General features: G+C 46.1%; 1 protein-coding gene across 4 annotated transcripts in view; it reads left to right on the plus strand.

Annotated features, from left to right (window-relative positions):
- The first annotated feature begins 1,053 nt into the window (after positions 1 to 1,053).
- Positions 1,054 to 13,896, plus strand: part of LOC119196623 (transcriptional enhancer factor TEF-3-like) — a 29,305-nt gene continuing 16,462 nt past the window's right edge. The window contains exons 1-3 of one of the 4 annotated variants that reach the window (XM_062563035.1): positions 1,054 to 1,342; positions 7,187 to 7,203; positions 7,290 to 7,646. In XM_062563035.1, coding sequence (XP_062419019.1) covers positions 7,191 to 7,203; positions 7,290 to 7,646 — 370 coding nt within the window. In that variant the 5' untranslated portion in view covers positions 1,054 to 1,342; positions 7,187 to 7,190. Of the gene's footprint in view, positions 1,343 to 2,355; positions 2,409 to 7,186; positions 7,204 to 7,289; positions 7,647 to 13,896 lie in introns of those variants that run through there. The other 3 variants (XM_062563033.1, XM_062563034.1, XM_037452447.2) reach the window with 3 other exon arrangements.

The raw sequence follows: 13,896 nt of genomic DNA on the forward strand, positions 1-13,896 counted from the left end.
ATTCGGCTGCTTTGATTTCAGGATCCTTGTGCTGCATACCGGCTCACTGTCCCTCTGGACACGCAAATAGAGGGGACACATCCTCCGAGGACAAGCTATATGTATGCTTTGAACAAAATGTCTTTTGGAGAAAGGTACTCCTGCACCTGCAAGCTCCAGCTTTTGTTGAGTCAGCATCGTTGATCATAACCTACACTCCGAGGACATAGGAAGCAAGCAAGTTGCGGATTAACATTTCGACGTCACTGAGCATCCTCTGGAGTTAAATCGCTCCTTGTGCAAAATGCAAAGAGTGCAAGCAATGAATCTGCACTGGACCGATTAGCATCTCGCGCAAATCCCAGCGGCGGTGAGTGCGCCGTGGTGCACACCGGCTTCACGCTCCCTCTTTGAAGGAGTACATCTTGCAACCTGAGAGCTGCATGTCATGGCCACAGCATCCACTGGAGGACTCCGTTGCCCAGTCCGTGCACACGGGATCCCACATGCGGAGCCACAGAAGAGTCCAAAGTTTAGAACCACATCTCAAGACAATTTGGCCTCCGGACCCTTGAATGAATTGCACAACATGCCCAGGTCCAACAATAGTTTTGCTTTTGCCCCGTTTTGCACAACAACACCAGCAAAATAAATGCGAAACGTGGGACAGAGAGAGTTTGCATGTGGCTTCCAAAAATAAATGCATTTCACATCGTCCTTATAAGACATGAAAAACAACAAAAAAAGCAGTTTCCTTCTACCACATTCAGCGTGATGAGGGGAAGAGGATAAAGACATGCATATTATTACAAGAAGCCTGCAGAACAGAAAGAACAACATACTAAACAGCAAATGTTTACATCTCTCAACTCTCAGTCCCTAATTTAGTTTCCATCTGACAGAGTCACCCTCTTATTGTGTAACTGACTCCCATCATAAGTCGTTATGTTGTCGTGCGGTAGTTTTTACACTATTTCATTTCTTACTGATGATATTTGCTTTCCTTTTTTCCCTTTTGCAGCCCTCCTCCTCCTCCTCCTCCTCCTCCTCCTCCTCCTCCTCCTCCTCCTCCTCCTCCCCACCCTCCGTCATTACGCGCTGACCGGTCAGCCCTCCTCCTCCTCCTCCCCCTCTTTTCTCCGGCTTTCTCCGGGCTTCATGTCATACCACGGCCAATTCCTCAAATTCCTGCCCTCCTCTCCGCTTCAAACAAACTGCTGCCGGGAAGCAGACGAGGCAGCAGAAAACTGAAGAAAAAAACAACAACAACAACAACAACAGACCGAATAAAACACCAAAGCTGACCGATTTACTCTTGATTCAAAGCGTAATAATCCCACCTGGCCGTCACTCTTCCCACCAGGTAAGTGTTTGTCTCGCGTTTCTCAAGTGTTGCTCTCAGGGTTTTTTTTTTTTGACTTGAGTTTAAAAAGTTGGAGTCGGTTCTTTACGCCGCTTTCCTCCCTGAATGCTTCTCACTCGCCGCGGGAGACGACATTCCTCGAATATCTCGCATTTCTTCGCTCGGGATTTCTTGCGTTTTTCTGTTGCGCGCGTTCGCAGCGCCGCGGCGCGTGCGCGTGGTTTTTTTTTTAAAACTTCCTTTTGCTCGCAGCCGGAACTTTTTCATTTTCTTTTCATTTTTCTTTTCAGCAGAAATGAGATTACAGTCACGCAGTCAAACATTAGCGTCGCTCAGGGTAAAGTTTTACACCGAGAATGCAAACTGTGTATTTATTATTAACCACCGGCACGGCTTATTTCCCCCTCGGGTTTTTCTAAAGAGTAAAAAGTATTCAGATCCGTTATTCTGTGTAGAAATAACAGTAAAACGGTGTGAAAATACGTCAGTACAAGTCAAATCCGTACTAGTCGAGTTATATTACAATTCATTGAAAGGGAGAAAATAACGTCATATTGTAACACGCTCGAATGTAATTATTATGGATTAATTAATACCAAAAGTGGAACTGATTCTTTCTATTCTATTCTTTCTAACATAGAGAGCACGCCAAGTAAACTTTGTTTAACGTAGTCGTGTAAAAGTACACAGAAGCAGTATAGGATATAGGAAGCATGAAATACTAAAGCTTTAAAATGAGTAATATTTCAGAAGGAACTGTATTTCACAACTGTATATAACATACCCTGACAATCCTGTATGGTAAAATATAATAATAAAGATGGAAAGCTATTTATAGGAGGGTTACTAGGAATTATTTACACTACTGTTTCATTTGCTGATACTTTTCTTAAATCATGGGGCGACCGTTATATGAAATGTAAAGGTGACATATTTAAAAAGCCTTGAACGGCATAACGCTGCAGTCCAAACTCCACCTATGTTTCATTTTCAGAATCTTTTAGCTCTTGTGAGGGTCTCGACATGATGCAAACTTGACCAAAAGTGATTCTCCCAAACTTCTCCTGTAAATACTGCATGCATGCGTGTGTGTGTGTGTGTGTGTGTGTGTGTGTGTGTGACTGACAGACTTTGTGTCCTACTCCATTAAGCCGCATAGCTGAGAAGGCAGTGTGTGAGTATGAATATTTTCGGTCTGGGATTGAGATGACTAACGCAGGGCTTGTGTCTGCGTCGGTGTCCCATAGGGGCAACAGGTGGATTTCAGCACAGTGACAGAGAGATGAAGGGTGTGTGTGTGTGTGGGGGGGGGGGGGGGGGGTAAAAAACAACTTGTCTAAGACTCCTCTGACGTGTCTGACAGCCAGAGGAGTTTTAGGTCTTTTCTGGGCCTTGGCCTGTTTTTTTCACAACAATGAGTTATATATGAGTTATATTCTTGATGTGAACAAAGGCAAAAATAAAAAGGTCTGAGCGGTGGTTGTTGTCAACCTTGTTTGTGTGTGTGTGTGTGTGTGCGTGCGTGGGTGTGTGTGCAGAGTTGCTCTGAGACAGGCCCTCACCACAGCGGAGGAGTCCTTGCCGTGCTCATCCCACATAGCGATCATTCCTCCCCCGCTCGCACGGGGAGGGGAGCGAATAATGCCTCAGATATGAGCCTTGCAGAACAAAGACTTTCTGCACACACCCCTCCCCTCGTTTTCTACTGCACCCACAGCCCAGTGCAATGTGTGTGTGTGTGTGTGTGTGTATTACTGTGTCCATTGATTCCAACTATCTGGGGCTGATCTGACAGACCCACTGTCCTCTTTGGCTCCGACTCGACGACATGGAGAGAGGACACGGGGTCAGCACTCGCCTGGTCCGTTAGATAAGGAGGAGTCGGAGCTTCTGGGACGTGTTCAATGTGCGACGTGCAAGCTAACCGATTTGAGGAGGTGGCGATTCTTATTCCCATCTCTCTGTTCCAATGAGCTACGACCGATTGTATGGCAAAAAAAGAAGCTGCAAATGCACCATTGCTGCATAGGATGGTAATATGTCAAACCCTTTTCTGTTGTTCACACATGCAGCAGGTGCGATGTAGCATTGGTTAATGCGAAGTTGCCCCCCACAATTTCCAGCTGGACCAGACCTTTAATTAAACATTATTTTCATTATTGATCTATATTTATGGGGAAGTTATTTGTTTGGTCTATGACAATTTAGCTGATGGCAAAAAAATAATCCATTCAAAGTTTCCTTGTCTTATGTGATTCTTTGTTTCATGTCTTTTGGGTTCTTACCTGTTGGTTAAACAAAACTAGCAATCTGCACACGCTACCTTTGGCTCAGGAAGGTTTGATGGACAAATGCTAAACAGTGTTTAACATTTGAGGGCGCAAATGGCAGATTCATTGGTATGACATGTCTTTGTGTGCTTGTTTTAAGGAGAAGTTTTCTCTCTTTAGTTCAGACCGAACATGGATCTGTGACCACTACGTGTGTGTGTGTGTGAGTGTGTATAATGTGCACAGGTTGGAGACTCGGTGCCGGAGAGAGCATGTGCCCTCAGCATAAACTCAACAAAACAAGCAACTTTCCATCGCGTAGCCTGATCCTTGAGCTTCCTGCTTTTGCATTCCCGGCCTGATTAGTGGAGATTGTCGCCAGTTACACACGATTAATTAAATACCAGCAAGACAAAGCGTTAATAGCTGGCAGCTCACTGAGGGTGCTTTTGAGCTAAATGCTAACGATACGATGCTAACGTGCCCAGCAGAGAGGACTGACACGTAGTCGGCATGCTTTCATTGGCTGATGAGCATCGAACTGAAAGCACTGATGGGAAGGTTATTGGCAGGTATTTAGACAGGGGGACCACAATAGTTACTGTAGTCCTGAGGAGATGTGAGTATGACCTCAGTGAGTGAACCAGATTTGAAGGAAATCTTTCCGATAGTAATGAGCATTTCACCAAAGTCAGCAGGACACACTGTCTGGACCCCTGGGTGTCTGTATGAAATCAGAAGGAAATCCATCCTAAAGTTGTGGAGTTTTTTTTTTAGTCCAGACCAAAGTGGTCACCCAAATCACCGGCAAACATGGAGCTATGCTAAAAATACCCCAAAATATGAAATGCACTCTGTGTGCCCTGCTGCATCCCAGCCAACACTCCCACCTCTCTGGCAATGGTCCGGGGCAAAGGTGAAGGCCTCAGCTATAACTCCAGCTTATGTGGTGTTCTCTTCTGGTGTGTGTGTGTGTGTGTGTGTGTATGTATTCACGTAAAGGCTTTGTATGTGTGTGTGTGTGTGTGTGATGTCTTTTTAGTCCAGCATATGAACTTGCTTTCATTAAAGTGCTTATGTGGTGTTCTCTTCTGGTGTGTGTGTGTGTGTGTGTGTGTGTAGTTGTGGGCTGGGAGCTGGGGGGGGGGTTACACTAATGGCTCATGCCCCCCCCCCCCGAGCTTGGAGTTGTCACAAAAACAATAGAAATTTCAAATTTAAATCACATGGTTCATTTTACTTGACGCTTAATGAAGCAGCTCGTGATCAAGATTAAGGTTTATTGTGTTGCGCAACGCAATGATTTTTATGTGACTGGTGTAATTCAGAAAAGTTGAATTTGGAGTTAAGCCGGCCTTGAAGCTGAGAATAATAATAATTGCAGTCTGCAAGTTCTCCTCAGCACGATAATCGTTGTGTCCATTCATGATTTTCCGGTTGTTGATGTTAACTGATTCTGTTGTTGGCCGACGTCTTGGTTTGAACCAACATTACACACATCAACGTCCAGTCTTGCTTTAGCTGTGCTGAACACACACCTCTCTTGGGACACACACTCCTAAAAAAAAAAACAACCAATCACTTACTAAAACCTTCACAGCCTCACAAGAGATGACCTGTTAACCAGTCGATAATCAACAATCTCACACTCACTTCAGAGCGACTCGTCCAGGCCGAGTGAGTCCAGGCTTCATACTGTGCAACAGTTAAAGGAGGATACTTCACCTAAGGCTTACTTTCATTTTATGATGAATGGATTAATGATACTTCACAAAGTGATTGAGAACACGTGAGACTCCAATTTGGGGATTTCTTCCCCCAGACATTCAGTTTTGGATCAATTTTATCGATTAAGTATCTGATTCATGCTTTAAATATTTGTCCACTATGATAATTGACTCAAGGGGCACAACAATGAGAGATTTTTTTTTATCAATCATTCAGTGTCGTCAAATTCATTCTTTTATTGATCCAACAGTCTAAAAAAAACAAGGCATTCAGTTTACAGTTATAAAAGTTTTTCTTTAGGAAATTGAACCTGACTTTTGCTTAAAAAAATGTTTTCTAAAGTATTCAACACTAGTATTTACCAATTAATTATTTTAACGCTACCTTACTCTGCCCATTAAAAGTCTGTCCAGTTACTTGTGTGGGAACAATTGTATTTCACCGCAGTGTGCTTTTACTTCATCTTTGTGTGTGTGTGTGTGTGTGTGTGTGTGTGTGTGTGTGTGTGTGTGTGTGTGTGTGTGTGTGTGTGTGTGTGTGTGTGTGTGTGAGAGAGAGAGAGAGAATGGCAGACTGGCCGGACACTATGCAGGAAGCCTTTTGTAACATCAAGGGAGGGGGGCGGGGGGGGCTCAGAGGAAGAGTGAAGGCGGGGTGCAGACTGACTGGAGAGTCTTACTCACTCCATACAACACACACACACACACACTCGTGTTTGTGTCTTTTCTTTCTGTCGCCCTAAATGGACACGCAGGTCTGTGCGTGGCAGGAAAATGACAAACACACAGCTGTGACGTGGAGGTTTTTTTTTCCCTTCACAGCGGCCTGCCGTCTGCCGCCCGGTTTCCATTTTTTATTTTTTATTTTTTCCTCCCCTGCGTCCGGCGAGGAGAGGGAAGAGGCGGAGTCCTCGGCCCTGCCTCAAACTCTGGGCCCTGACGTGAGCGCCGAGTGAGACGTCGCCGATGTTCGGGATGCTGTTTTCATCCAACCGCTAAGACGCCGACGGAATGTCAAGTTGATCCTTTTCAACCCGTCAGCTGGTCATTGATCAGAACGCCGTCCGTCCGCGGACCCTCCCAGTTTAATAACGCAGTCGCCATTTGATGAAAGCCTCCTGGCATGATCCTCCGTGTGGCGTGTCGTGTCAGGGGGACGCTGATCCCTGCTTTATGGCTCTCCTCCTCGTGTGTTGACCCGCGGGGCCTGAACCCCTCCTCGCTCCTCCTGCCCCCCCCCCTGCCTCAACTCTAGGTGCCACTTGATTTGTTTTTCGCTAACCTAATTGCGTTTCCAGCCCTTTCCTGTGGGGCTGATGTGATCGTGTGCTGTTTGATATGACGGCCTCCATGTGGCAGCCAGGTCGTCCCCCCCCTCCTCTCAGAGTGCTTGAAGAGGGAAAACCTCCCCCAGTGAGAGGCCGTTTGATTCAATGTGAAGGGTTACATGGTCGGTAATTTTGGACTCCTTGAGCTTATTCTGTCCACCAGCACTGAGGAAACTGAAGTATTATGAGTTGATACTGAGGTTTGGGGGAGTTTTTTTTACATAAAACCGCCCAAATATTCATGAATAGCGCTGCACTGATGAATCGGTTAAATGATTAGTCAACACATTTTGTTTATATTTTTGTTTATCGGTTTTTGACTGTTGGTCTCATAACACCTGACAGCATCTTTTCTGACATTTTATAGAACAAACAATGAATTATTGATCAATAATGTTAGGAGATTAATACAAATTCGTGTTAGCCACAGCTTTTATTTTGAAAGCTTATGTTTTGCCCTGTTTGTGTTCACGCTCAATATGTCATGATATTAACTTTCTTTTGTTTATATTATTACAGCATAATGACATATATTAGTAAGTATCTAAGATTCCATGAATCTGGTTCCTCTTTAAGCAGCACAGTGTCAAGTTCCTCATCCTTCTTTCCCTGCTTCCACCAGGACTTCCACAACCAGACCATCATCACACCCGGGGATCGCCACGCTCCTTGCAGCCTCTCCCGTTGTCTCCCATCATCTCCCCCAGCTCTAACCCCTCCCCCCCCGCCCCCCCGCTCCCCGCCCCGGCTGCTGTGTGGCCCCCTGTCCGTGGTGCCACCACGTCTGCAGAGTGGGTGCCGGCTCCCTCCCCCAGGGGTGGGAGCGAGGAGCTGGGGGACGCGCTCGACAAACCCCTGGAGAACGATGCGGAGGGCGTGTGGAGCCCCGACATCGAGCAGAGCTTCCAGGAGGCCCTGGCCATCTACCCCCCCTGTGGCCGCAGGAAGATCATCCTCTCTGACGAGGGCAAGATGTACGGTACGCCCACCTCTCTGAAAATACCTCGTCAGTGGGATCACGCGCATGAGGCCAGAAAGCCTGGTCCTCTGTTTTCAGTGTTGTGCCTGAACGCTGTTCAATGAACGGTAGTTCATGAACTCGTTCATATTTTGGGGCGAAGGTGAACTGAACGTACTGTATTAATGCCCGATGAACGTCACTGTGAACTCGTTCGTTCTGGTGTCTATGAACGGCGCGTTCTTTCAGGTTAACGTTGTTCAAATATGTTGCCAGATTTCTATAGAAAACACACCGTAAACGCGCTTTAATAAGTAGCGAAAAAAACACCCGATCTGGCAACACCAGCCACCAGCGTCGCACCGCGCATGCGTCATCAAAAAAATAAATGCATGGAGGCGACAGCTGCGTGTAGCAAAGAGGCGGCGTTTAATAATTTAAAAGAGTTTTATGAAGTTACTGACAAGGTCGGTGAGGATGGGAGGGATCTGACCTTTCTTTGCAAACTTTGCCCTCCGGCTTTCAAAAAGAAAATCCACGGCACATTGAACTAAAGCACCCGGCTAGCCTTTGAACCTCCCTGGTATATTTTTCCAGGATTCCAATTTATATTCTGTTAATATTTTGTTTTAGCGTGTAATTAAATTAAATTTGTTCATTTTAATAATTTAGAAAATTATTAAAATTGAAAAACATTTGCACCTTAATGGTTACTGTCCTGTTTTTCTTAAATAATTCCTTATTTAAAAAAGACCATTCAAGCAGCATGTGTTTGAGAATGTACTGTAGGGGTGAACGCTGCAGCTGCTGCTAGTGTGGAGTGAATGGACAGCAACATTAAAGCAACAAAGGGAAAATGCTGTCCCCTCAATGCGAATGCAAACCCTGGTTGGATAAGGATTCAAAAATTGGATATGAAGATTAAATCTGATGCATAGCTTCAGTGTTAAAACTGATTGAATAATTGCTGTCTGTGGTTCTGGGCTGTGGCAATAATTTTGAAAATTAATAGCTTGCAGCAACATATGGAAAAAAAGAACTGAACTAGTTCATTTTTTGGAACTTAGTTCAAAAATTTTGAAGTTTGAACTAGTAAATAAACTTTGAACTAGTTCATGTAGAAAGTGAACTTTCCCAACACTGTCTGTTTTACCGCCCTGACCGTTTTAGATCTAGTGCTTAAGACAATGCTGTTGTCACAGAAACCTGTAGGGGACATATGTCTAAGATAATACCAATAGCCACAATAGATTTTTTTTTTTAATATTCTAAAATGCATTTATATTTACGATACAAAAACAGATTCACAAAACTTCCAACGCTGTATAAAATTCTTTGAATAAGACATCTGAAGAAGAAGTTGGAATAATGCATCTTTTTATAGATAAGTTCTAATGACCTGTAAAGCCTACACACACCAACGCTTACAACAGCAGTTTTTTGCATTGATATCAATGATTATAGTTTGGATGGAAAGAAATTCCATAAATAACTGGCCAGGTGTGCATAACTCTATTGGATCACACCATATTAGGTTTGACTTTAATCTGCAGGTCCTCTGGTTTAAAATAAGAACCTTTTGCACGTGGTGGAGATACTAATCAGACCTTATTTTCGTTAATGGGCTTACTTGGACTTGCGATTACATTTCGTAAATATCAAAGTCATTAATGGCTACAAAAAGTTAATAATATTTCTCCTGGAACTGCTACTTCAGCGTGGAGACATGAGGGGCCGTTCTTCTACTCCAACAGCTGTGGGCAAATGGCTGTTGAGCTGAATATGTGATGAGGTTTCAGCTGCCTTTGACATGCTGCGGCTGTAGATTCATTTGTTAATGAATGAATGAATGAATGAATGTATTCCGGATGACTTTAAATGGAATGCAAGTGGCAGGATGTGAATCGATAACCCGGGAACCTCTTCCCATTCAAACACTACTGCAAATAAACACAGTGCAAAATATCTTCAGTGTTGCGAGGCACAAGCAGACTTTTATTGGCTTCCCACGATGAAGCGTATTCTTCGTGTGGTCGTTTTGTTCCACAAACTCTCGCCCACGCGCTCATCCAACACCGCAACTGCGTTTTTTTTCTTCTTTTTCTCCCGTGTTTCACATCACTGCTGCCTCCGGCACAGCTGTCAGCTCCACTCGGCCCCCGATGTGTACGCTGTGATGGCATGATGTGTCAGACACAGGCCTGCACACACACACACACACACACACACACACACACACACACACACACACACACACACACACACTCATTCTTCAACACGCGCACACACAACGCACCTCTCATGCAGACCTTCGAGAGCTGCTTTTCTATCCCGTGCAGATCCAGAAAAATGGTCGACCCCGTTGAAAAGTAAATGGTTAACATTTATGCAACTGGGAAGTGGTGTAGTCGCAGTGATTTATACGTGAGGAAAAAGATCCCCAAATCACTTGCTGAACAGGCTCAGAGGCACGGGGGACAAAATTCCACCTCCCCAGGTTGTGATTGCGTGGCCTGGATGGCGGCTCTGTGTAAGGTTGTCTCAAGCCGTCTATTTGCAGCGCTAACTGCTGCTTGGGATCCCTCCGTCCGTGCGATTGTGCCGCAGATAATTGATTCCTGGTCGGTGCCCTCCCCAAAGGGATCGTTTTTTTTTTTTTTGCCTTCCATCCAAATCCTAAAATAGTGTGGGAGCAGCAGCAACGGCTTCGCTGCAGGTCGTCTCTCATTGAATCTCTGGCCCGCCGTCGTGGCCAAACAGGTGTCGGGGGAAGGTGAAGTAACATTACTCCGCCTCGCCGAAAGATGTTCTGACAGATGGCGTTTCCATCGGCGGGTTCCTCTGTCGTCGCCTCGTTCTGTCGCCGGGCCAGACAGCGCCGTTAACTGTAGCGCTAACTCAGCCCCCCCCCACCCCCCTCCCCCCCACCTATCGAGGTCACGGCCATCTTCTGATCAACACATAAACCCTTATAAATCCTGTAATAATACTCCTTGCTGCAGGCGGTGGGGGGGGGAGGAGGGAGGGGGGCTGGGGGGGTAAAGGTGGTGATGCTGGGCTTCTTGGCAAGCCGGGCACGGAGGGGATGCGCGAAGCCGGGGGAGCGCGTTGGCCCTCCAGGAATGGCATGTGCACTCTGGAGTTTCAGTGTGCACATGTTCCGAGTCCGGGGGGAAAAAGGGGTGGCGGGCGGGAGGGGGGGGGGGTTCAAGGCAGCTCGGCTGTAACCCTAAACCAGAATGGACGTTTACCCTTTTGAGCGCCTAGAGGGGAGGAGGACGAGTGGACAAATAAACACCAAGGTGGGCAGTGGTGTCTTTTATGGGGGCTTTTGAACTCTCACACCTGTCCTCAGTCTGTGTGTGTGTCTGTGTGTGTTTCTTTTTCTGCGAAAATGGGACAGGTTGTGCGTCCCCCTCCTTTTCCTGTTATTTCTGTGATGTTTCCCTAATACTTTTTCAGATTCCCTGTCTGTCTTCGTCCTTTGGGACAGCTTGTCCTGCGGCTGCTCTCTGAGCTCAGCCTGCCCAAATCCAGATTCATGACTTAAGAAATGATGCAAGAGTGATCCCTTGCAGCCCTGAACCTCAGAGCCCCCCCCCCGCAAGTGGCCAACAACTCAAGTCATTCACGCAGCCACAATCAATGCAAAGCCACTTTGAAGGTCTTTAGTGTTGTTAACGTTGTTAAAGCGCTGATGGGTGGTCTCAAATCCTGCGAGCCAAATCAAATATCAGCTGAGAATATCTTTAAAGGCGTACATAAAGCAACCGCCCCGCGATGGGTTTAGAAATGTTCTTTAATCTCATTGCATTGGCTAAACGTGGAAACATAGCCAAAATAAACTTGGAGGCAGAATCACCGAATGGCCCCGGAGCGGGCATGAGTCTGAGGTCGGATTCCACCCTGAGGAATGAATGCCATTCTTTACGAAAACAATATGATATTCAGCCTCCCAGCAGCAAAACAGAGGGAATGTGCGCTTCTATCGCTTCTTGAATTCCCAAATTGAATGGAATGCCTGTAGCCCGTGTTTTTCCCGGGGCGCATTCGTCGCATTTTATTCCCATAAAGCTGTGCATAGCTCCTGGAGCCTCGCGCCCGTTACTCAGCGGGTCCCATTAGTTGGCTTAATTAGGGACGGCGTCACACGCATCTGCCAAGGAAACCACTTCCTGCCTTTTTCCCCCCGTGGTCCGAGCGGGGGGCCTCGTGTCCCGCAAATAATGCGAAAAACACGCCCCGGAGTTGCAGTGCCGTGAAAAACCGATGCGCTGACAGCTGTTACGAGAAGAATGTGGCGAATGGGAATGAAATCGTCTCCCTCTTTATTCACTGCGACCATATTAAGTTATGTGCTTTCGCAACTGTTCCATTTCAGTGACGTCCTTTGGACTCATTTTTTCAATATTACATCACATCACGCAGCTGTTTTGTTGTTTCATCCCACTTGAGTTTCTTAACATCCGTGTGAGGTGCACTTTTTTGTCACATTTTAATGGCTCCCTGCTTCCTCTGGAAAAAGAAGAGTGTTTGAAGAGGATAAAGTCAACAATGCTTCCCTCCGCCGTTTTGTCAGTGCCGGACAAAGAATTCCCACACAAAGAATCGTGCTCCCACTGAGCTTCGCTTGTGTAACACCGTCAACCCTTTTTTTTTTTTTGTCAGGCGATGCAAATGTGTTTTGACCTCAAGTCGTTCTCATTAAGAATGTGGTGTAAAGGTCAGTGAAAAGCAACAGCGCGTCCCCCCCCCCCCCCACACGGGGACAAACTTTCTCGGTAGTGTGTGTGAAATTCACCAGTGACCTTGTCCTGTTCACCTTTTGCAAAAGCCTCTGAAATGGGAAAGGTCGATCGACATCAGTAAATCTTTAGGATTTAATAATTCCCTCCTTCCCTCCATCTCCATCCCTCAGCGTCACCGATAGGGCGGCGGCAGCGTGTGTGACAGAGCTGTCACTGTCGCCTCAATGCAGACGTCTCAGGTCGGCGAGGTGAAAGGTCGAAGGGTCCGAACGGCTCCGACGTCTGCTGATCCGTCCGTGACATTGAATTACTGCCTCTGCCATAAATCTCCACACTTGCGGCGCGTTGTGTTAATGTAACATGGCATCTGTTAAATGTGCTCCTCTTCTAGAAGTACTATACTCAGATATCAAAAACACATTTTTATCCCTCACGACTCGGAGACCAAGTAGGAGAACTAGAGGAGGGAGAGTCACTCTGTATTTGCTTGAAGTTTCCTAATCATTTCAAGAAAATATTCTGAAACAAGATATGGAACAAATTAAGAGTGAAAGGAACCGCTCCGATATACTGTTAGAATATTTAAATGATTGCATTGATCGATTCAGTGCATCGATGCTGGATGGTTTGTACATTTTTGTTTGTTCAGCTGCCCTGAAAGAGGTTATAATTCAGGTAATGCTGGCCAAGCAACAATTTAAATGAATCCATTTAACAACACTGGTTCCAATATATTTTTAAATAGTTCTGACCAAATTAGATGTTCGTTTCCAGGAAACCTTTAGCAAAATTCTATTTGTCTAATGTGAAAAAAAATACATCCCCTGAAATAAAGGCGAGTTGTCCAATACTTGTCTCACAATCAAATGGGTTCATATTTGGATAAAAATAACTAGATGACAAAAAGAAAATGTCCAAAATAAAAAGGTTTGTAATTGAACCACTGGCATCGAGGTCCTTTCAGAGCGCCGCAGGCTCCGTCGGAAGGGAAATAACACCCGGCCAAGACATTCCTGGGGCCTAAATGTGACCTTTGTTTTCCCCCGGCAGACACGCCGGGACATGTGCGCCGTTGAAGGGAGCGTATGGCTGGCAGATGTCTTCAGTGTCTTCCGCGAGGATGACGTCAGACGCACAGGCGACCTTTTTTGTTCAGTGCGAGAGCTGTGGCTGAAAGCCTGGTCTGTGGATTATCTTCGGTTAACCAGATCACGATGTCCGAAAAGACCCTTTTTTTCAGGTGTTTTTTGAGCATCACGAGCCTATACATTAAAGAGAGAGAGAGAGAGAGAGAGAGAGAGCAAACGGGCCTAGCGCTGACCTTTCCCTGTGATGGGGTTGCTTTGTGTACATGGGGAGGTTGTTGTCGTACGCACACAAACGCGGGCCCTGCGGTGAAGTCGGAGCGCTCAGCACACAAGAATGTGAAAAAATGCTCCGGGCTGAGATGAAGACAGAGAGAGCCGAGAGATCAGCTCAACCGGGGGGCCCCCCCCGAAGGCCGACTGGAATGACCCCCGGCG

This window comes from Pungitius pungitius, chromosome 6 (assembly GCF_949316345.1).
Source record: "Pungitius pungitius chromosome 6, fPunPun2.1, whole genome shotgun sequence".
NCBI lineage: Eukaryota > Metazoa > Chordata > Actinopteri > Perciformes > Gasterosteidae > Pungitius > Pungitius pungitius.